The 22,406-nt window shown below is 36.6% G+C and overlaps 1 protein-coding gene across 3 annotated transcripts in view; it reads left to right on the top strand.

The window, feature by feature from the left end:
• The window catches only part of FAM169A (family with sequence similarity 169 member A), a 65,133-nt gene that overhangs the window by 31,830 nt on the left and 10,897 nt on the right, over positions 1-22,406 (top strand). For all 3 annotated transcript variants that reach the window (XM_036280596.1, XM_036280595.1, XM_036280597.1), the window contains 5 exons: positions 4,994-5,173; positions 13,284-13,412; positions 13,922-14,031; positions 18,092-18,131; positions 18,625-18,775. In XM_036280596.1, coding sequence (XP_036136489.1) covers positions 4,994-5,173; positions 13,284-13,412; positions 13,922-14,031; positions 18,092-18,131; positions 18,625-18,775 — 610 coding nt within the window. The remainder of the gene's footprint in view (positions 1-4,993; positions 5,174-13,283; positions 13,413-13,921; positions 14,032-18,091; positions 18,132-18,624; positions 18,776-22,406) is intronic.

Raw genomic sequence — 22,406 nt, 5'->3', positions numbered from 1 at the left:
ACCAGTGAGCAATACCGGCCAGGACAATACTAGGAGACTTTTTAATGTTTTTTTTTTTTATCCTCACCAGAGGACGTTTTGCATTTATTTTCAGACAGAGTGGGAGGGAGAAGGGGAGGAAGAGAGAGAGAGAGAGAAACATCGATGTGAGAGACACATCAAGTGGTTGCCACCCACATGACCCCAACCAGGGCCGGGGACAAACTGCAACCAAGGTATGTGCCCTCGGTAGGAACCGAACCCAGGTCTCTCTGGACCGCAGGCCGACGCTCTAACTGCTGAGCAAAACCGTCCAGGGCACTAGGAGACTTTTTAAAAAAAAATTTGTAATTTTCATTTGAAATTATTTATAATGAAAGCAATTTTTTCCTTTCTTTATTTGTTAGCTTTTCTTAGACTTTAAGACTACTTTACTGAGTACTATATCTATGATCTTCCCTCCTTTTTTGGACAGATTACTCACTTTCTGTTCACTAAAATTTGTATTTCTGGCTCTAAGACTATTTTATGGAGTAACAAAACTGATATAAAATAAGGATTGCTGATATAGCTAAAAGCAAAACTAGCAGAAGCTTTTGTTGGAGAAGGATTGAGGTTATATTTTAGGGCCTTGAGTCTGTCTAGGTGTAATCTAGGAAATGAGCCAAAGCGTGAGGGTGTCCCACACCACACGGTGGCTACCTGAAATTTGTCCTTGGGAAATGAGGCGGCTACTTATTTCTCAGTTGAAGTTGTAGCCATCTAAAAAGCACATGCTGCCCTGGCCGGTTTGGTTCAGCAGTTAGAGCGTCGGTCTGCGGTCCTGAGAGACCCGGGTTCGGTTCCCGCTAAGGGCGCGTACCTCGGTTGCAGTTTGTCCCCGGACCTGGTTGGTTGTGCGGGTGGCAGCCACTCGATGTGTTCCTTTCACATCGATGTTTCTCTCTCTCTGTGTGTTCCTCTCTCTCCCTCCCACTCTACCTGAACAAAAAATGGAAAAATGTCCTCGGGTGAGGATAAAAAAAATAAAATAAAAAAATTAAAAAGCACATGCTTTCTAATAAGAGTTCTGTTTATTGGGGAAGTTGGGCTGACTCCATACTCAGTGGAAACACAGCGATGGCATCATTGCTTCAGGCCTCAAAGCACCAAGATCTAGTAGTAGATGACACAGACAACTGTAGTCAGTCAACATCTGATTGTAATTCAGTTTGATAAGTACTGTATTTGAGGTATCAACAATAGTAGTCATTGAAGAGTAGAGCAGTTAATTTTGTCTGGAGGAAGGTGTCATTGAGAAAGTGATATTTAAAAGTGCCTTTCTCAATTGGGTGGAGCGTTGACCTGTACACCAAAAGGTGGTCGATCCCTGGTTGAGGCACTTTCGGGAGGCAACCAGGTGATATTTCTCTCTCTCTGAGACACTCCCCCCTCCTTTAAAAATCAATTTTTAAAAAGTACCTTTGAAATATAAGGATGCCAGGCAAATAAGGTAGGAAGGGAAAGAGCATTCTTAGTAAACACGGCTAAGTGAAATTTAAATACATGAAAGAAGTCACAGAGTATGACAGTGTATTTGGGAAATCACTGAATAAGCTGGTGGGACTGAAGGTGAGGGTTGTGGATGGGGAGAGGGGAGATGGAGTCTCACTTGTGAAGGGTCTTCAGTGCCATACTACATTTTGGAACTTTAATGGCAAGGAAGCTATCAAAAAGTTTTCTGTAGAGGTAACATGATTAAATATTTTAGAGAGAATTTTTGTAGCACTTGGTGATGGGTAGGAAACTATTCTGAAGTCAATGAAAAGAGCTGTTTCAATATTCCAGATGAAATAAGTACTATTATTAGGAAAGTGGCAGTAGGGATAGAGACTTGAGGGAGATTTTTGTGTGGTGACTCCACTGACTGTGTGTTGGAAGGGAAAGGGAGTATAACCAGGGATGAATCTTGAGGGGTTGGCTTGGGTGCTTAGGTGGGAAGCTGTGAACTGAGACAGAAGGAGTGGATTTGGTAATAACTTGAGTTCAGTTTGACATGTAAAGTTCAATCTGCCATAAGTAGGGGACATAAGTAGGGATAGTACATAGTTAGAAATGTGAGTTGGACCACACGGGGAGGTGTGGATATTTATGTAGGCCACAGAAGTCAAGGTATTTTGAAAATATGGATGAGATCAGTCAAAACTATTTTATAAAGTATGTGTATTCATGGATATTGGCGTGTGGATGTAAGTAAGTTACTGAAAACAGCCTGAGGTAACCAAACATAACCGTGGAGGGAGTCTGCCAGCGTACTACCTGCTATGTGATCATTGATTTCCTAAAAGTTGAAAAGGAGGGGTGCTCACTTCTGTAGCACATATACTAAGTTAAAAGGAAGTGTTAGTCTGGTGGGAGATAAAAGAAAGGAGAAAGTTAGCTGAGACTGCTAGCTGTCCGCCAGATGTTTGCTTCCTTTTCTCTATTCTAGTCCTTGGCCAGCAGCTGCTTAGTCAGATTATATTTTCTAGTCACCTGTACAGTTGGGTGGGTCTGTGTGATTAGTTCTTCCCAAAGTAGTTAAAGAAATGATATGTGTGACATCAGGTCAAAGTGGTTAAAATGCCTTTCTGTTCTTAATTTGTCTGCTGAGGACCTAGGGGATGGGGAAGTCAGGATAGAAAGAACCTGAGTTCCTGTGGTAGTCCTTTGTATTTCCCTGTCAGTTTTAGGTTCGCCTCAATGGGGGGGGGGGGGGGTGTTAAGTATTCTGATCTAGTGGCATGGGCCGTTTTTCCATTTATTTAGGTGTTCAATAATTTCTTTTAACAATGTTTCCACTTTTCAGTCTACAAGTTCTGTGCTTCTTTTGTTAAATTTACTCCTAAGACTTTTATCGTTGATGCTATTCTAAGTAGAATTGTTATCTTAATTTCATTTTCAGACTGTCCATTGTTCAAGAAATTTATTCATCTTTATTGAGTATAATTGACAATTAAAAGTTGTATATATTTAAGGTGGACAGCTTAATGATTTGGTATACATTGTGAAGTGGTCACCAAAGTCAAGCTAATTAACATATGTATTGCCTCATTTTCTTTCTTTTTGTGTGTGTTGTGATAACAGTTAAGATCTACCTTTGTACCACATGTCAAGTATACAACATAATATTGTAAACTGTATGGTCACGATATAAGATATTTTGACCCTTCGACATATCATAAATAAATGTCAGCAGTTAAGTTCTAAGTATATATAACTTTGTTTACCTATTCTGAATTTAAATTAGCTAATAGTCATGGAGACTATTACAAAAAGTCATTGAAATTCTCCAACTTAATCATAAATCAAATTACTTGGTTGAACTAAACAAAATGTTTTATTGTATCAACCCACTCATTAGATGATATATCAGTTTGTGAGATGTTTGCTACCAGAAATTTTGTTTCTTCCTTAAATTACATTATTAGAATTGTCCAAAATCATGAATGTATCTGACTGAGAATAATAGATTATTTGAGGCACAAAAAGATCTGTAGAATATTGACTGATAACTAATTATGACTTAATATTAAAATTAATAGAAAGTAGGATGCCCCACCATGTTGCCCTCAACTTATAAACTATCTTAAGACATATTCAAGGACCTAAGACATCTATATGGATGGTCAGAACCCCAGTTAAGGTTCTTAAAAGACAAACCACTACAGCTGTGTAATAAAGAGAGGTATATTTAAATACTACTTAAAATTATTTCTCCTGTTTAACCTTAAACATACTGGATATTTTGAAAAGTACATTCATAACAAAAAGATTGTTGTGACTTAGCCATTTCTAAGACAGATGGTTTTAATCAGTCCTAATTCATAGACCTTAAAAATTAGAACTAATTCACTTCTTTGCTGTCATTAAGTAGATAAAAACAAGACTGTACTTGGGAAAAGATAAAGGGAAAAGATGAATATTACAGTTGGAATTACTTTGTGTATTAACTATGTACAATAATCAAATACTCTTAATTTGAAAATGTAGTTGATTAGTTTTAGAGTTGTGCAAGTCTGTAGACAGTGATGCATATTCAAGTATATAGTTCATAAAATGGTAGTAGTTATTAGTCCTGTAGCAGATGATATTGTTGGCAAACATAAAATACATAGTTTTTCTCATTATCACATGTATACGTTATGATGTGTAATAGCTGGAAAGCATTTAATATTATACAATGTATACATTTCTTTAACATACTTCTTGATGTAGTAAATATTGATGTAAGAAACATCCCAATGTGTAGACAGTTATTATTTAAAAAAATTTTTTTCCCTTTATTGAGTTTGCAGAGGGAGGAAGTGAGAGGGAGAGAGAGAGAAACATCGATGAACCTGCATGCCCCCCACTGGGGATCAGGCCCACAACCCGGGCATGTGTCCTGACCAGGAATCGAACCGGCGACCTCTTGGTGCATGGGTTGATGCTCAACCACTGAGCCACACTGACCGGACTAGACAGTTATTTTTATAAGAGTTTATTTGAGCCAACCTGATGATAGTGCTGGGAAGCAAGATCTCAGAGAATAATGCTTCCCGGAATGACGGATTTCAGTTTCATTTATGCATTGGGAATTAAGGAGGTGGGAGAAAGCAAGGCAGGGATTGGATTAAAGGATAATGAAGATTATGTGTTCTCTTGAGGGTGGTTAGGCTTCCCAGGGTTCTGAAGATGAGGCATGTCATGGAAGGTATGTCAGTGAAGATTCGCAAAAACAATGGACAGGGCTTGCTCAAGGCAAAGGGAGATCTTTTACTAAAGAAGTCATACGCCTGGGGTGTGAGGACCCACCATGACCTGCCCAGTTTGGAGTTTATGATTAGATCACCCTGTGAGGTTACTTTTGCTTAGTTTTATTATAGCACCCCTTTTTTGACCAAAAAAAACCAGTCATTTTTAGAAAGACTGTTAACTCATGTCTTCTAAAAGTACATACATATATAGTCTTTTAATGTGAAAAATTGTTGGCTTTCTGTTCTTACGATTGCAGGAAGCATATGTGCCTCATTTCTTACCCAAAGCTACCAACTGCCAGTTCTTGATACAATGTTTATAAGAAAGAAATACCGAGGCAAAGATTTTGGGCTTCATATGCTGGAGGACTTTGTTGATTCCTTTACAGAAGACGCACTTGGCTTGCGGTATCCACTGTCCTCTCTAATGTACACAGGTAAATGGATTAAGTTAAACATGTTAAACTTGTGTCAGCATCACTTCTGACTTGTTTCTGCAGAATATTATAAATGCATATATCAATATTAAGTAAATTTTGATTCTTTGGTACCCTACGGCTTAATTTTGCAAACATATCCTTAACTCACACTAGATGGCTTTTTTGGGGGGTGTGGTAATTTTTTAAAAGAATTGAACTATAATTTGTATACCATAAAATTCACCCTCTTTTTTTTTTTTTTTTTGGTACTGCCCCTAGCCACTAGGGCCTAGCAGGAACTGAACCCAGGACTCTGTGGTCCGCAGGCCGACGCTCTAACTGCTGAGCCAAACCAGCCAAGGCAAAATTCACCCTCTTAAAGTGTACACTTGAGTGGTGTTTAGTATATTCACAGCTGTGCAACCATAACTACTATCTAACTCCAGGACATTCTCATCCCAGAAAGAAACTACACCAATTAGCAGTCACTCTCCATTCCCCCTTTTCTCCATTACCTAGCAACCACTCATCTATTTTTTGTTTCTTTGGATTTACCTATTCTGGACATTTCATATAAATGGAATCATGTGATATGATTATATGATAAGCCCTTTGTGTCTAGCTTCTTTCATTTTGTGTAAATGTTTTCAAGATTCACCTATGTTATAGCATGAATCAGTGCTTCATTCCTTTTTATGGTTAAAGAACATTCCATTGTATGGATATGCCACATTTTGTTTATCCATCATCAGCTGATGGACTTTTAAGTTGTTTCTACATTTAATCTATTATGAATAATGCTGCAATGAACATTTGTGTAGTTTCCGTGTGGACATTTCTCGTGTATTTACCTAGATGTGGATGGAATTGTTGGTTCATATGGTGACTCCAGGTTTAACATGTTGAGGAATGGCCAGACTGTTTTCCAATTGTACATTCCCATAAACAATGTATGCGGGTTACAATTTCTCCACATCCTCACCAATAGTTATTATCTGCCTTTTTTATAATAGTCATCTGAGTGGATGTGAAGTGGTCTCTGTAGTTTTGATTTCCATTTGATGTTGAACATCTTTTCATGTGCTTATTGGCCATTTGTATGTCTTCTTTGGAGAAATGTCTGTTTAGATTATTTGACCATTTTTTCTTTGGGTTATTTGTCTGTGGTAATTTTTAAATGAAAAAAGAGAGAGAGAGAGAGAAATAAATTTTAGACATACCTAAAGGCATACAAAATAATGTAAGTACTTATGTAGCACCAGCACGTACTATCCATGAGAAACAGATCATTGCCAACACAGTTGTACTCTTACTCAGTTAGCTTACTGCCTTCCTCGAATTAAGCATTGTCCTCAATTTGGCATTTATTTTCTTCATGATTTTAGACTTTTAATACATATGTATATGTTCTCCAACAATATATCACATTATTATAAATATTTAAAAGCTTTATCTAAATGAGTGGTACTGTATGAATTCTTATGTACTTTGCTTTCTTATGTTTATGAAATTCATTAATGTGGATTCACATAGCTCTATATATTCATTTTCAGTGCTGTTTAGTATTCCATGGTATGGCTATACCATGTGGTGATGTTTTAAAAACTACTAGTGGATTTATATTTACATTTATGTAAATTTCATGGAACTATTTATTCTTTATTGATTTTAAAGAGAGAGGAAGGAAGAGGGAGAGAGAGAAACATCGATGAGAGAGAACATCAATTGGCTGCCTCCTGCATGCCCCCCACTGGAGACTTTTCCCACAACCTGGGTATGTACCCTGACCGAGAATTGAACCAGCGACCTCGTGGTGCCTGGGTTGACACTCAACTACTGAGCTACACTGGCTGGGCACTATTTATTTATTTTTTTATCCTTACCTTAGGACATTTTTGCATTTATCTTCTGATAGAGCGGGAGGGACGGAGAGAGGGGGGAAGAGAAAGAGAGAAACATCAATGTGAGAAGGACACATCGACTGGCTGCCACCCACACGACCCCAGCCGGGGCCGGGGACAAACTGCAACTGAGGTACATGCCCTTAGCAGGAACCGAATCCGAACTCTCTAGTCTGCAGGCTGACGCTCTAACTGCTGAGCCAAACCAGCCAGGACTATTTATTTCATAATATAGGAAGATATATAATCCTGGAAAGTAATTTATTTGAAAACTTTTATAAAGTACAATTTACCATTGATTCTACTCTAACATCAGGTGTTTATTTGAACAAAAAATAAATATGTTCTAAGTTTCATCCCTCTTTTTAATATTAAAAATCTAGAAAACAAGAACCAAATGTTGCATTCCCATTTTGAATCATAGTTTTTCTCTAGACCCATATATGAGAATGGAATGAACCCTGTGTACCCTTTGATAATCTGAACATAGATTTTTCCCTCTAAAGTCTAATTATTACTTTACTAAATTTGGGGAGAAATGCAAACACAATAGATTATTGCAGGAAGAATCTCTTAATATTCTTTTCTAGGATTCTAATGATAAATAAATTGAAAAGCACATGAATTACAGGTTCATGTCAGCTAACCTCTGTCTTTGCATAAAGCCTTGAACTCCTAATTTTTCTTTGTTAGGAGATTTCTTGACAGTGACTTCTTGATGTCATTAGTATAATTTTATAAATACTCTTTGAAATGTGAAAATAAAGGAATATGTTTCGACTATGTGGCTTTTCCATCATTTTTTGTTTCTTGTTCTTCCTATCTCTCCTGTGCAATACTTACTATATTTGAAGGACTTAGACTTCCAATTGATTTTCTCTTTCAACTTAGTTAATTAATAGTTCCTTGATATTGCTGTATGTCCAAACGTTTTTTGATGACCTTCGCTTGTTTCCGTGAATATTTTTTAACATTTAGGAAAGATTATACTGTTTTACATGTAAGCCTTTAAAAAAAAAAATAGAGATAATTTGTTCATTCCACAAATGGGTAATGAGTGCCAAGTATGACAGGGCTTGGTCTGAGGCTAGAGTAGATGATTAGCTAACTATGGGAAGTGCATTTACATAGTACTTTATAATGTATACTTAATGACATGGAATAGATAAGATCTCATGACTCTTTTTCTTTTTTTTTATCCTCACTCGAGGATATTTTTACATTTTTATTTTTTCAGATAGAGTGGGAGGGAGGGAGAGGGAAAGAGAAACATCGATGTGAGAGAGACACATCAATTGGCTGTTTCCTGCGCAACCCTGACCATGGCTGGGGACCCAACTACAACCGAGGCACATGCCCTTGACTAGAATCAAACCTGCAACTCTTTGGTCTGTGGGCTGACGCTCTAACCACTGAGCCAAACCAGCCAGGGCGATCTCATGAATCTTTTATCCATTTGTAGTTTATTCTGGCGTGTACCATGTAAGGTATAGATCCAAGTTTATTTTACCTGAGAGTTATCTGGTTGTTAAGGTAACATTTATTGAATTTTTTTTTCTTTCATTGATTTGTATTTACATCTATATCAGGAGTCAGTAAGCCATGGTCCACTGGTCTGTTAACTTTTTTAGTAAACAAAATTTTATTGGACCAAGCCACACTCATTCATTTACATATTGTTTATAGCTTTCTTTTTTTTTTTTTTTTTTTTGCACTAAAATGTCAGTTGGTTAGTTAAGACAGTGACCATATGGCCTGCAAGTCTATATTTATTATCTGATCCTTTAAGAAAAAAATTGCTAACTCTTAATCTATATCATACATTAAATTTGTGTGTATGCATATTTTCATCTTTTGATTTCTTTCTTTCTTTTTTTTTTTTTTTTTAATCCTCACCCGAGGACATTTTTCCATTTTTTGCACAGATAGAGTAGGAGGGAGAGAGAGAGAAACATCGACGTGAAAGGGGCACATCAAGTGGCTGCCACCCGCACGACCAGCCAGGGCCGGGGACAAACTGCAACTGAGGTACATGCCCTTAGCGGGAACCGAACCCGGGTCTCTCCGGACCTCAGGCCGATGCTCTAACCGCTGAGCCAAACCGGCCAGGGCTTGATTTATTTCTATTAATCTTTTTTTTAAAGTCCCAGTACTTCACTGTTTTTTTTAATTTTATTTTAGCTTTGGAATATCTGGAAAGACTAGTTTTTTCATTTAGTATTTCTGGCTTTGCTTATTTATTTTCTAGTATGGACTTCAGAATTCACTTTGTAGATTTTTTTTCTATCCAACAGTATTATAATTGTATGATTTTATTTAAATCAATTAGCATTTGTATTTTCTCCATACAGTTCTTAGAGTTAACTTCGGAAAAAATGTGTATGTTTAGGAATTTTGTTGTTGTTGTTGCCATTGTAAATGTATATTCTTCCATTATTTCTTCTAATTGGTGGTTAATTATATACATGAAGGAGATATATAAATTTTATACCCAGCTACATCACTAAATTTGTAATAACTCTGTAGTTAATTTTCTTGGGTTTCCCAGAATCGACTCCTTTGTTAGGCCCAGACTGAAAGCTTGCTTGATTTCTGTCCAGCAGATATTTATCTTCTCGTAATTTTGTGGTAATCTACCCATAATGTTCTTGTGCTACTTAACTACTTTCTACCTTATTTCTTTAGGTTTTTATTTTAACACCATTTTTGAATCTGGATTCCTGGTCGATAAATTCTATGAATATTTTTTTCTGTAACAGTCCTCAGTCTGGGTCTTCACAGAATATGCTCAATAAATCTCTGTGAAAGGATTCTTTGAGGCAAAGAATGTTAAAATAGTTTGGAGACATTTAACATTGGGGAGTATCTATGGAGAAGATATCCGTAAAGCCTTGGCTTTAAAAGAATTATATGGCCAGGGTGAATGTCTTAGTGCTGCACATAAAATGTCAGTAAATGAAAGAAGTCTCCAGTAGTCAGTGCTGCTTAGATGATGAATGTTCTCTCTTGTGGGCACATGACCTTCTGTGGCACTGAGCTGAATGGTATAAGCATAAGAGTTCTCCTTTTCTGACTATGACTCTCTGGCTAGACACATCTGAATTAGGACCTTCAACCTGCACCACCTATTGTAAAGTACTCCTGTTGGACCTCAGATTTGTTATGTAAGTCTTTCTCTACTATTTTAGTTATTTTAATTCAGGCAAAGGACTCAGTTTGGCCTGTTGTGTTGGTTTTCTCTAACTTCTTTCTCCCTAATAGGTATGAAAACTAAAATCAAAACATGAGAAATAGTTTTAAACATATAGAGAAAAGCGAGAATAGCATCCTTGTGTCCATGTACCCATTATACAGATGAACAAACACTGGGATTTTGCAATATTTGTTTTCATTTATTTTTAGGAAAAACTAAATAAAACATTGTAGATACAGTCGATATTCTCTTAGACCCCTCCCTAACCCCACTCCCCTTTCTTCTTACCTCTCCAGAGATCATTGTGTTCCTGAAGTGGGTGTATATCCTTCCTTCCAATGGTTTTATACTTACGTCTATATTCATAAATGCTATACAACATTATTTTGTGTGCTTTTTTTATCTTAAAATTTTAAAACATTTTTGTTACAAAATTTACATTATATAATATTTATCATTTTAACCATGTAGGTGTACATTTCAGAGGCATTAATCACATTCACAATGCAGTATACCCATCACCACTATCTGTACTCAAAATTTTTTCATCACCCCTAACATAAACTCTGTACCCTTTAAACAATAATTCTCTTTTCTCCCCTTCCCCTCTTCTCTGGTAACTTCTTGTCTTCTCTTTTTCTCTATGAGTTCCTATTCCAGGCATCTTATATAAGTGGAATCATGCAATATTCCTTTAGTGTCTGTCTAATTTTGCTTAGCGTAATGTTTGAAGTTGTAGCATATATCCAAATTTCATTTCTTTTTATGATTGAGTTGGGTTTTATTGTGTGCACATCATATTTCATTATTCATTCATCTCTTGATGGATGCTTGGGTTGTTTTACCTTTTGGCTATTGCGAATAATCCCGCTACGGACATTGGTGTACAGATAGCTGTCTGAGGAGCCCCTGCTTTTGGATATAAACCTGAGAGGGGAATTGCTAGGTTACTTGGTAATTCTGTGTTCAGCTTTTTGAGGAATTGCTAAACTATTTTCCATAGAGTTTGCATCATTTTGTCTAATGTGTTTTAAACTTTATATAAATGACATCATTTTTTACATATACTTGCTTTTTTACTGACTTTTAAAAGATTTATTAATGTTGATATATGTAGCTATAGTTTTTTATAGCTGCTGTATAGTGTTTTAATGTATACATATTATAATTTATTCATATATACACTAATGACTGGCACTTAGGTTGTACCCCCTACCCTAGTTTAAAAACAGTCCTATAATGAACATTATAAATGTGTTCTTGTGCATATATATGAGTCGTTAGGGTATATACCTAGAAGTAGAATTGGATCGATAAAAATGTCTTTTCAGCCCTGGCCAGTTTGGCTCAGCGGTTAGAGCGTCAGCCTGCGGTCCGGAGAGACCCGGGTTCGGTTCCCGCTAAGGGCACGTACTTCGGTTGCAGTTTGTCCCCGGCCCTGGTTGGTCATGTGGGTGGCAGCCACTTGATGTGTCCCTTCACGTCAATGTTTCTCACTCTCTCTCCCTTCCTCTCTCTCCCTCCCACTCTATCTGTACAAAAAAAAAAAAAATGGAAAAATGTCCTCAGGTGAGGATAAAAAAAAAAGAAAATGTCTTTTCAATTACTAATTGTTGCAAAATTGTTCTGAGACCAGTAGAGTCCATTTTCCTTATTCTTCTGATGCTTACTATTTGTTATCTAGTGGGTGTGAAAATGGTAACTTGTTTCATCCTATATTTCCTTGGCAGCTAGTGAGATTTATCATCTTTATCTTTGTTCAGTGACCATTCAAGTTTCATTATGTGTTAATTTCCTGTTCATAACCTCTGCTAATTTGGGGAAGGGGCGATAATTCAATTTTAGGAGTTTTTGTGTGATGGGAGTACTAATCCTTCACTTTATTCTGAATATCTCCTAATCTGTGTCTTTATATAAAACTGTGCAATCTAATACAACAGCCACTAATATAAATTAGATCTAAGTTTAATTAAATGAAATTATAAATTTAGTTCCTCAGTATCCACATGTGGCTAGTGGCTACTGTATTGGACATTACTGATATAGGACCTTTTCATGATTGTGGAAAGCTCTGTTGCTTAGTACTGATATAGAAAGTTTTAAGCTTTAACAGGGTTATTATAATATTTTATTATGGATTATGATTTTTGTATTTTTTATAAGAAATCTTTAATACTCTAATGTTCCGGAAGTATTTTCTTAGGTTTTCTTTTAAACGTTTTGCTTTTCATAATAGGTTTTAGAATCCATTTAGAATTTATTGTTATGAATGATGATGTGAGGTCAAGATCAGAGTTTTTTTTTTTCTATATGGGTTTTTATTCTAGCATCATTATTTTAATAGTTTATTCATTCTCTGTTGAGATACAATGCCTCCTCTGTTATTTGCCAAGTTTTTAGTGTATGTGTGGTTCTTTTCTGGTATTTATATTTTTCTTCTTCCTCCTCCTCCTCTTCCTCTTCTTGCTTCTCTTGTTTCATATTGTTATGTCAGTACCGGTTGTTTTAATTACTGTGCCTTTATGATGATATTTGATATCTACTAGGGTAAATCCTCATTTTTTCCTTCAAAATTGATCTCAATATTTTTTCTTAACTTTTGTTCTTTATTTTGATTTGGGATCAAGTTTTGCAAAGTTCCATTAAAAAGAAATTCTGTTGGGATTTTGTTTAGGATTGCATCAAATTTATAAAATAATTTGGAGACAGTTGGCATTTTTACCTGTTGAATGTAACAATTCTTTTGTTCAGTTCTTCTTTTATGTTCCTCAATAAAATTTAGTAGTTTTCTCTTTAAAGGTTAAAGTCATCATTTATTAGGATTTTTATTGCTTGGTCATGTTAAAACTTTTATATGGAAATTTATTTAGAATTTTTATGTAAACAAGACAACTGTATACTTTTCTTGAGTTGCTTTGGTGTTTTGGTATCAAAGTTATGCTAGCCCATTAAGTGAGTTGGCAGCTTTCTACCTTTTGTTTTCTAAAACAATTGATATTTGGGATTTCTAGAAAATTCTAAATGTGTTTTTCAGCTTGCAAGCAGTACTTTGAAAAGTATCCAGGAGACCACGAACTCCTTTGGGAGGTTGAAGGTGTTGGACACTGGTGCCAGCGAGTACCGGTCACCAGAGCATTACAAAGAGAAACACTTAAAATTACAGGTAAGAATGTTTTTAGTTTGAACACGTGTCCCACTGGAAGGCAGCAGTGCCTGATGGTGAGTGAGTCTCACCAGTGCAGAGCCGTGGTGTACTGTGATGTGATCTCTCTGCTAACAGACCTCTTTCTAAAGTAAGGTGTTTTTTTTATGTGTTAATATTTGAGTCACTAAGAATAGCCCAACAGAATATAATAATCCAGTAGGAATTGGTGGGTAAGACATAAACAGAGATTACTGAAACAGTATAGAATAGGCATTAGGGGATCAGAGGTAGTTCCCAGTCTCGTGCATCTCTCCTCAAAGTCACAAAATACAGACGATTATTTAAGACTGTTTATAATTTCCAGGTTTTACTGTAAGATATTGGTGAAGGGTATATCCCACACCTAGATTTTCAATACCCTTCATTCATGCTGCTCTGCAGGGCTTTTGTGAAAATCAGAACAATGTTACAATGAAAACCAAATACTGATTGGGTTACAATTTGTAAAATTCTTCTACACACTGCAGTTTCTCCAAATGAAGCTAAAAGACCCATGTCTGGGGAATATGGTCTTGCATCTGTTCCAGAATATGAAGCAGGAACTGAAGACAATCAGTCCAGTGAGATGCAGCTAACTGTAGGTACACTGTGTATTTATCGCAGGAAGTAATTTTTCTGTTTCTTTGAAATAGATTCAGTCAATATTTACTTTTTAAATGTTATTGTTCATTCAACAAACTTATGTAATTTCTACTGTGTTAGTTTTCTGGCATCTTTTAATTTGTTAATTTTATTTGAAAAACAATTTGGAGTACACATAAAATAATATAGAAGAAAATAAAAAATTGTAATCCCACTTCTCCAGATATAGCAACTGTTAATATTTTGTATATAATATACATGTATCTGCATACATTTTTGTTGGTTGGTTGGTTGGTTTGCTTTTGTTAATTCTGACTTGAGGATATTTTTTTCCACTGATTTTTAAAGAGAGTGGAAGGGAGAGAGAGAAAGAGGAAGAGAGAGAGAGAGAGAAGCATTGATGTGAGAGAGAGACATTGCTTGCTTGGCTGCCTCCCACGTGAGCCCCGATCTGGGCTGGGGATCAAATCTGCAACCCAGATACATGCCCTTGACTGGGAATCGAATCCGAGACCCTTTGGTGTGCAGGGTGACACTCTAACCACTGAGCACACTGGCCAGGGCTACTTTTGTTTTCTTGTACACTGCTTCTAACTTTTTTTCTCCTTTAATGTGACATTTTAAGCATTTTCAGAATACTGTTTCTAAATATGATAGTTAAATAGCAGCACACTAGTTTATTATATGTAAATACCATCATTTATTTCCTTAACATATTAAAGTTTTACATTTATAATGTAATGTACACATTTATACATGCATCATTGTGCATATGTAATATTTTCCTTGCACAGATAAGTTTCTAAAGGTGGAATTAATAGTAGGCCAAAGGTTATGAAGTTACTGTGGGAAGTTTGAAGCTAAATTTCTTTCCTTTTTCTTTTTTATCCTCACCCAAGGACATTTTTTCATTTTTTGTTCAGATAGAGTGGGAGGGAGAGAAACATCAATGTGAAAGAGACATATCGAGTGGCCGCCACCCGCACAACCCAACCAGGGCCGGGGACAAACTGCAACCAAGGTACATGCCCCTAGCAGGAAGTGAACCCAGGTCTCTCTGGACCGCAGGCCCATGCTCCAACCACTGAGCCAAACCGACCAAGGCGAAGCTAAATTTCAATAATTGTGTGCTAGGCCTTTGTAGAATGAAATGCATGTTGCAAATACTAGGTAACCTGGAATTAGAAGGGTAGGTCCCATTATTAGACTAACCAGGTAGGTACTTTCCTAGAGCTAATTTGATAATACTCTAAATACAGGTCCATTGATAGGATACTAGAAGTCTATTTTTATGCAGTGTTTTGCTGTGTTGGCACTTATTATAGTCATATTTGTTTTGTACACAGGTATCAGTATATTTTTAGCAAGTTGAGTGTGTCTATGTAAATGCACATGTGTTTCAGAGACACGTGCTTTGGGGAATTATTTATTCCTCTTATTTCCTGTTTTAATTAGCATGATTGTTGACTATGTGAGTGAAAAATTTTAAATGTATTTAAGAATAATATAAATAATAACTATATATAAGGAATTTAGACTTCTAAATTTTTTTTCTACATTTGGAACTTCAAACTTTAGAACATGCCTCAGTTCTATTATATTGTAGTCCAAATTCCTCAGTTATACTCATATTCACTTAGTTTCGGTCAGATATCATAAAACCAGAAAAAGAGAAAATTTACTTTTCCCATATATGCAGTGAGACTATTTATTTTAATATTAAGTCAAATAATTTTCAATGTGTCATTTTAGTAAGAATATATTAAAATTGCACTGTCATGAGATTGGCAGCATAAATTAGGTTTTCTTTCATTTTAGAAATTCATATTCTTAATATTTAATATTATAATAGTTCAAGGAAAATATTTATTTCTAATGTTAAGCTATTGTATCTCTCTTTTTATTAGTAACCACACGTGGAAGTAGTTTTATTTGTTCATTTTTACTGCATGGTATATTTTTTAGCTTTATTGAGATATTATTGACAAATAATTATATATCTTTAAGATGTACAACTTTATATTTTAACATCCATATACATTGTGAAATGATTATCACTACATGATTTATTCTTGATGGTATTTCTGTTTGCTTTTTCCTGTTTTTGAACATAAAACATTATATGTGCTTCATTTTTGTTTTTTTCAATCCTCACCTGAGGGCATTTTTTTGCATTTATCATCAGATAGAATGGGAGGGAGAGAGGGAGGAAGAGAGAGAGAGAAATGTTGATGTGAGAGAGACACATCCAGTGGTTGCCACCCACACGACCCCAACCAGGCTGGGGACAAACTGCAACTGAGGTGCATGCCCTTAGCAGGAACCGAACCGGGACTCTGTAGTCTGCAGGCTGACACTCTAACCACTGAGCAAAACCGGCTAGGGCTGTGCTTCACTTTTTGTACCTTTTATTTATTCATCTTTATGTCTTAACCTTGTCTAGTAGAACTACAGGCTTCTCAAACACAGGATTTTTATCTTATCCATCACAGTTGCTCCCTCGTTTGTGACCTATAAACACACTTTTGAAGTGTATGTGCCTATACTATTTTAGGATTTTGGTTAGTGTGTGACTGGATAGCAGTTCATGTATTAAAGTAGGTACAGTACTGTGGCAAGTGCTGGACATACAAATAATGGGTCTGTTATGCATAGGAGAAGTAGATGGTCCATATTAGAAACAGTTACGTAAACAAATATACTATAGGATAATAATTGCCTTAACAGAGCACATAGCAAGTGATTGCAGGTACATAAAAGAGTATAACTCTACCTAGGGTCTGGAATTGGTGAAGTAGTAACTGAGCTGAGCTGACTTTTAAATGTATGTGGGAGTTCTGTGCCAAGTGTTGCTAGGGCATTCCAAGGGGATAGATAGCATGTATAAAAAGACAGAGGTGAAAGAAGATGGCATGTTTGACATGGAAGAGTATATGGCATTGGAGATGTTGAGAGTTTGTATTTAAGGCAGTAATAAACCATTAATTTTTTTTTTAATGTAAAGGAATAGCACAGTTTGCAATTGGGAAGCATCATTGTCATCAGGATGGAGAGGATTATGGGTCATGTGGCTAGAATGAGGGATACCGGTGAGGAGGCTGTTAGAACTGTTGATGCTAAAGATGATAAAGGCCCACCTGGCCGGTTTGGCTCCGTGTTGGAGTGTTGGCCTGAGAACTAAAAAGAGTCTTGGGTTCGATTCTGGTCAAGGGCATGTACCTCAGTTTCGGTTCGGTCCCTGGCCCTGATCGGGGTCATGCAGGAGGCAACCAGTCGATGTGTCTCTCTCACATCGATGTTTCTCTCTCTCTCTTTCTCCCTCCCCCTCCCTTCTACTCTATCTGAAGATGAATGAGAAAAAAATATCCTTGGTGAGGATTAAAAAAATAAAATAAAAAATAGAGATGATAAAGGCCTGAATGAAAGCATTGGCAATACAAAGGAGGGAGCAGTTTTCAGAGATTTTTCAAAGTCAGAATTGACAGGCTTTGTGGTTGATTGAATGAGGGATAGGAAGAAGTCATTACTGTCTGATTAAATCGTTACTGCCATTTAACCAAGATAGGAATAATGGGAAAAGAATATTACAATAATATTGTTCAGTTTGGGGCAGGTTGGATGTGAAATTGGATGGAGCATCCACTGGGGAGATATTTCATTAGAAATACAACTTTGGAAATCAGGAAAGAAGTTGGGGAAATTAAGTTGTATGTTTGGATTCATTAGCAGATAGATGTTGTAGTGAAGGTAGTAGACAAAATTACAAAGGGAAAGCATGTGGATTGTAAAGAGAAGGTAGCTGAGGACAGAATACTGGAATCTCCAGTATTTACTACTATAATACATGAGATGGCTTGATACGTTCTTGGGCTCATAGTAAACTGAGGCTGTAACATAGCCTTTTTATTTCTTAAGTAAGTTTTCGAATAATGAGTACAATAAGTGCTATTTGAAAAACTTTTTAGAAGATTTTCTTTGACACTGAATGAAGTAGATCCATAGGAAGAAAAAAATGATCTAAAACTTTTGGTTTTAATCTGTATTTCTATTTTTAGATTGATTCTCTAAAAGATGCCTTTGCAAGCACTTCTGAAGGTAAGAAATCAGCTGATCTATCATAAAGTGTTTGAGACACTTAGAATTAGGGGTGTGTGTGTGAGTGTCCCTTGGAGTAAGTGAAGACTTATCCAGCTCTAAAGTCTAGATATGGATCCTAATGCCACCACTACCACTGATTTTACTGTGTGAACAAAGTGAGCTATGGTACCTCTCTTTTCCTCATTTTATTACCTGTAAAGTATGGACAGTAACATTTACCTTGTTTATTTCCCAAGATTATTAGGAGAAAATATCAGTGAAAATGCTAAAACACTTTGTAAAATTCACGGTAACATGGAAAATGAGGAATGAGTATTGACACAGTTATTTCATAATTTAGAAAAAGATAACTGACATTGTTTCTAAGTCTGATGTGAGAGCAGGAAGTGTGTATACACGTAAACTGGTATAGTTTTGCATTTCTGTGAATTTTAATGGGTAATCTTTGAATGCATAATCAATTAATTGTAGTTTTGCTGTTTTTTCTTAGGTCACGATAAAACACCAGTTTCCACTCGTACTCGAAGTAGTCATCTGAAGCGACCAAAGATTGGAAAGCGGTTTCAGGATTCTGAATTTAGCAGTTCTCCAGGGGAAGATGAAAAGACACCCCAGACTTCACCTACAGCTTTAGTAAACAAGTAAAGTATTATTTATTTTACTCTCATTATTAGGTTTATTCTTATTTTCATATTATTAGTATTTAGTATTTAAGGTGGAGGCTATTATTTTATTGTTAATGTAGCTAGTGACCTTCCTATAGGAGTTTGTATTTGAATTATTCTACAAGATTATTGATTACTCTTACCAGTGGTATCACTTTTACAATGTTATGGGGAGAATTTGCTAGTAAGAGAGTGGAATAAACTCAATTTAATTTGTTAGGTGTGAAAATCCAGGGGAATATTCTGTTGATTATCCCAAATGTGTCATTATCACCAACTTTGAATTTGACAGTAGCTGTAGTTTTTAGTAATGCTAAGGTGTAGTTAGTTTAAAAAATCTTCAATTTGCCTGGCTGGTGTGGCTTATTGGTTGAGTGTCAACCCATGAACCAAGAGGTCACTGGTTCGATTCCCGGTCAGGGCACATGCCCAGGTTTTGGGCCCCATCCCCAGTAGGGGTCACGCAGGAGGTGGCCAGTCATTGTTCTCTCCATTGATGTTTCTATTTCTCTCTTCCTCTCCCTTCCTCTCTCCCTAAAATCAATAAAGAAAAAATATTCAAAAAACAAACTCTCAATTTTACGTTATAACTGATGCATTTCATTGGGTAATTGGCTATAACATAAATTAGTGATAATTGCAAATGGTACAGACAGTTCCTCTTACTCAATAGAACACTTTGGTCAGAATTTATCCTTTATCTTTCTTTGAATCTCAAAGCAAGATTTTTGGGGGGAGGTTAATCCTCATTCGAGGATATTTTTCCATTGTTTTTCAGATAGACTGGAAGGGGAGGAGGGGTGGGGAGAGAGAGAGGAGAGAGATAGAAGGGGGAGAGAGAGAGGAGAGAGATAGAGAGAGAAACATCCATGTGAGAGAGACACATTGATTGGTTACTTCCCACATGACCCTGACTGAGGCCTGGAATCAAACCTGCAACTCAGGTACATGCCCTTGACCAGAAATCGAACTCAAGACCCTTCGGTCCACAGGTCAGTGCTCTAATTGCTGAGCTAAGCTGGCCAGGGCAAGAAAACAAGATTTTTAATTTTGTATTAAAATTCTACTTTTGCTCTACCGGTCCTTTCAACTGTCCCTGAGTCAGTCATTCATAGCTTTGCCAATTTAGCTGTGAAGTTATTTTACTCAGGTAGAGAATTCTGTAGCTATACTAATTTTATTATGTAAATAGTTTTGAATTTTCAGAATTGAGTAAATACATAAATGTGTTATTTTTGTGAAAAATTCATGTTAAAGGTAAATATAAATAAATGTTTAAATCTAGTAATTTGTAAAAAGAATAAGAGTTTAGATAATTATGATTTTTCTTGCTGAGCCATATTTTGATGTAATATCCTTTTTAGAAGGAAATGTAACAATGCATTTTATTTTATTTTATTTTTATTTTTTTTTATCCTCACCCGAGGACATTTTTTCCCACTTTTTGCACAGATGGAGTGGGAGGGAGGGAGAGGAAGAGAGAGAGAGAGAGAAACATCGACGTGAAAGGGACACATCAAGTGGCTGCCACCCGCACGACCAACCAGGGCCGGGGACAAACTGCAACCGAGATACATGCCCTTAGCGGGAACCGCACCCGGGTCTCTCCGGACCGCAGGCCGATGCTCTAACCGCTGAGCCAAACCGGCCAGGGCTGTAACAATGCATTTTAAATTGAACATCTCAGAATGATGTGGAATTTGGTTTATTTTTATAAACAGAACAGTAACAGTAAGACTAAATGTTTGAATGCCTACTCAGACACTACAAAGAACATAATTTTATCTTTGCCCTTGAAGAATACCTAGTGGTTTCTAATACACGTATCTGTCTGTGGCACAGGTGAAGAGCACTGCAAGGTAAATTATGATGGTGCAATAACAGAAGTGCAAAATGCTGTGAATGCAGAGGAGAATGTGACTGATTCTAATTGAGGGGATGGACACATTTGATATTTGGGCTAGGGCCTCAAAGATAAGCAGAAACTTAACAAGCAGAGTTGGGAGGGAAGACTTTCTAGACCAAGGGTCCACAAACTATGGTCCATAGGCCAAATCTGGCCTACCACCTGTTGTTGTAAATAAAATTTTATAGTAACACATCCATACTCATTAGTTTGCATGTTTATTATGATTGCTTTGAGTTACAGTGGCAGAGTTGAGTAGTTATTTAGAGATCAGGTGGCCCACAAAACATAAAGGAAAAGTTTGCTGACCCTGGATCTATACCAGGCATGTCCAAAGAACTTTCTGCAATGAAAGAAATGTTCTGTGTCTGCCCTGACTAATGTGGCAGCCACTACCCAGTGTGCCCATTGAGCACTTGAAGTGTGGCTAGTGCAACTGAGGAACTATATTTGTAATTTAATTTAATTTTAATTAATATAAATAGTGACGTGTCTTGTAGCTACTGTATTGCATTGTGCAGATCTAGAGTATAGGAATAACATGAACAAAGGCACAAAGCTAAGAGGAATGTTGAAAAGGATAACTGATACACAATAAATGGTAGTGTGACTGAAACCAAGGTTTGACTGCCTGCCACCATGAAAGGTGGTGAAAAAGGAAACAGGTTTATTCAGTGCCAGTAACTTGAGAAAATAGGGGACCCTTGTCACAAAGCCCTTCTCAACATCTCAGTGCAGGCAGAGGTTTTTATAAGGAGGGAGAGGGAAAGCAGAACAAAGAAATCAAAGAGGGAATTGAAAAGTTCTCTGCGTGCAGGCCAGCATAGTTCATTCTGATAAGAATCTTGAAACTGGTCAAGTGATGGTCTGGTGTGCATCGTCCTGGTTCTTCGTCATCCTGGTTCTATGGTTGAAGGTCAGCAAAGCTCCCAGAACTGGGATGACTGAAGGTTGGAGTCTGCATCTTCTGAAGTTAGCTTCTAGGATTCTTATACAAACATGATGTTTACCTGCAAGCTACATATTAGTCAGAGTCAGCATTTGCAGAAACTGTGTCAAAAAGAATTATGGGGTGGGTTATAATTTTCTACTGTTACAGTAGCATCTAGTAGGAGATAAAAAAAAAATAAGGGTTTGGTTGGTCATGTTTGGCTTTGAAAGGAGGTACACCTTATTCTCTAAGCCATAGAAAACCATGAGAATTTTCTGAGAGGGACTGTCACAGGTACAGATAAGTATATTAGTAGCATTGCTCTGAAAACCTTACTAAAGAACAAGTATTAAGATGAATTGGGTGCCCTGGTCATTGTGGCTCAGTTGGTTGAGTATCGTCCTGTGCACCGAAAAGGTCACTGGTTTGATTCCCGGTCAGAGCACCTAGGTTGCAGGTTTGATCCTGGTCTGGGTGTGTATGAGAGGCAACAGATCAATGTTTCTCTGTCACATTGATATTTCTCTCTCCCCCTCTCCTTTCCTCTCTCTTTCAAAACGAAAAAAAACAAAAACAAAAACAACATATTTTTAAAAAGATGAATTGAGAAGTTATAGTGAGAATTCTCCAGAGAGAATTGGGGCTTGAAAATGGTAATAGGAATATGTTTGAAAGGCATTTCAGAGTTAGAACTAAACTATATTATTTATGGTCCAAAGTGATATTTTTGAGAAAGAAGGGGGCATTACAATATGCTAGTGCTGAGATAA

Source organism: Molossus molossus, unplaced genomic scaffold (assembly GCF_014108415.1).
Source record: "Molossus molossus isolate mMolMol1 unplaced genomic scaffold, mMolMol1.p scaffold_m16_p_3, whole genome shotgun sequence".
Taxonomy (NCBI): domain Eukaryota; kingdom Metazoa; phylum Chordata; class Mammalia; order Chiroptera; family Molossidae; genus Molossus; species Molossus molossus.
This window is presented reverse-complemented; position numbering and strand designations above follow the sequence as displayed.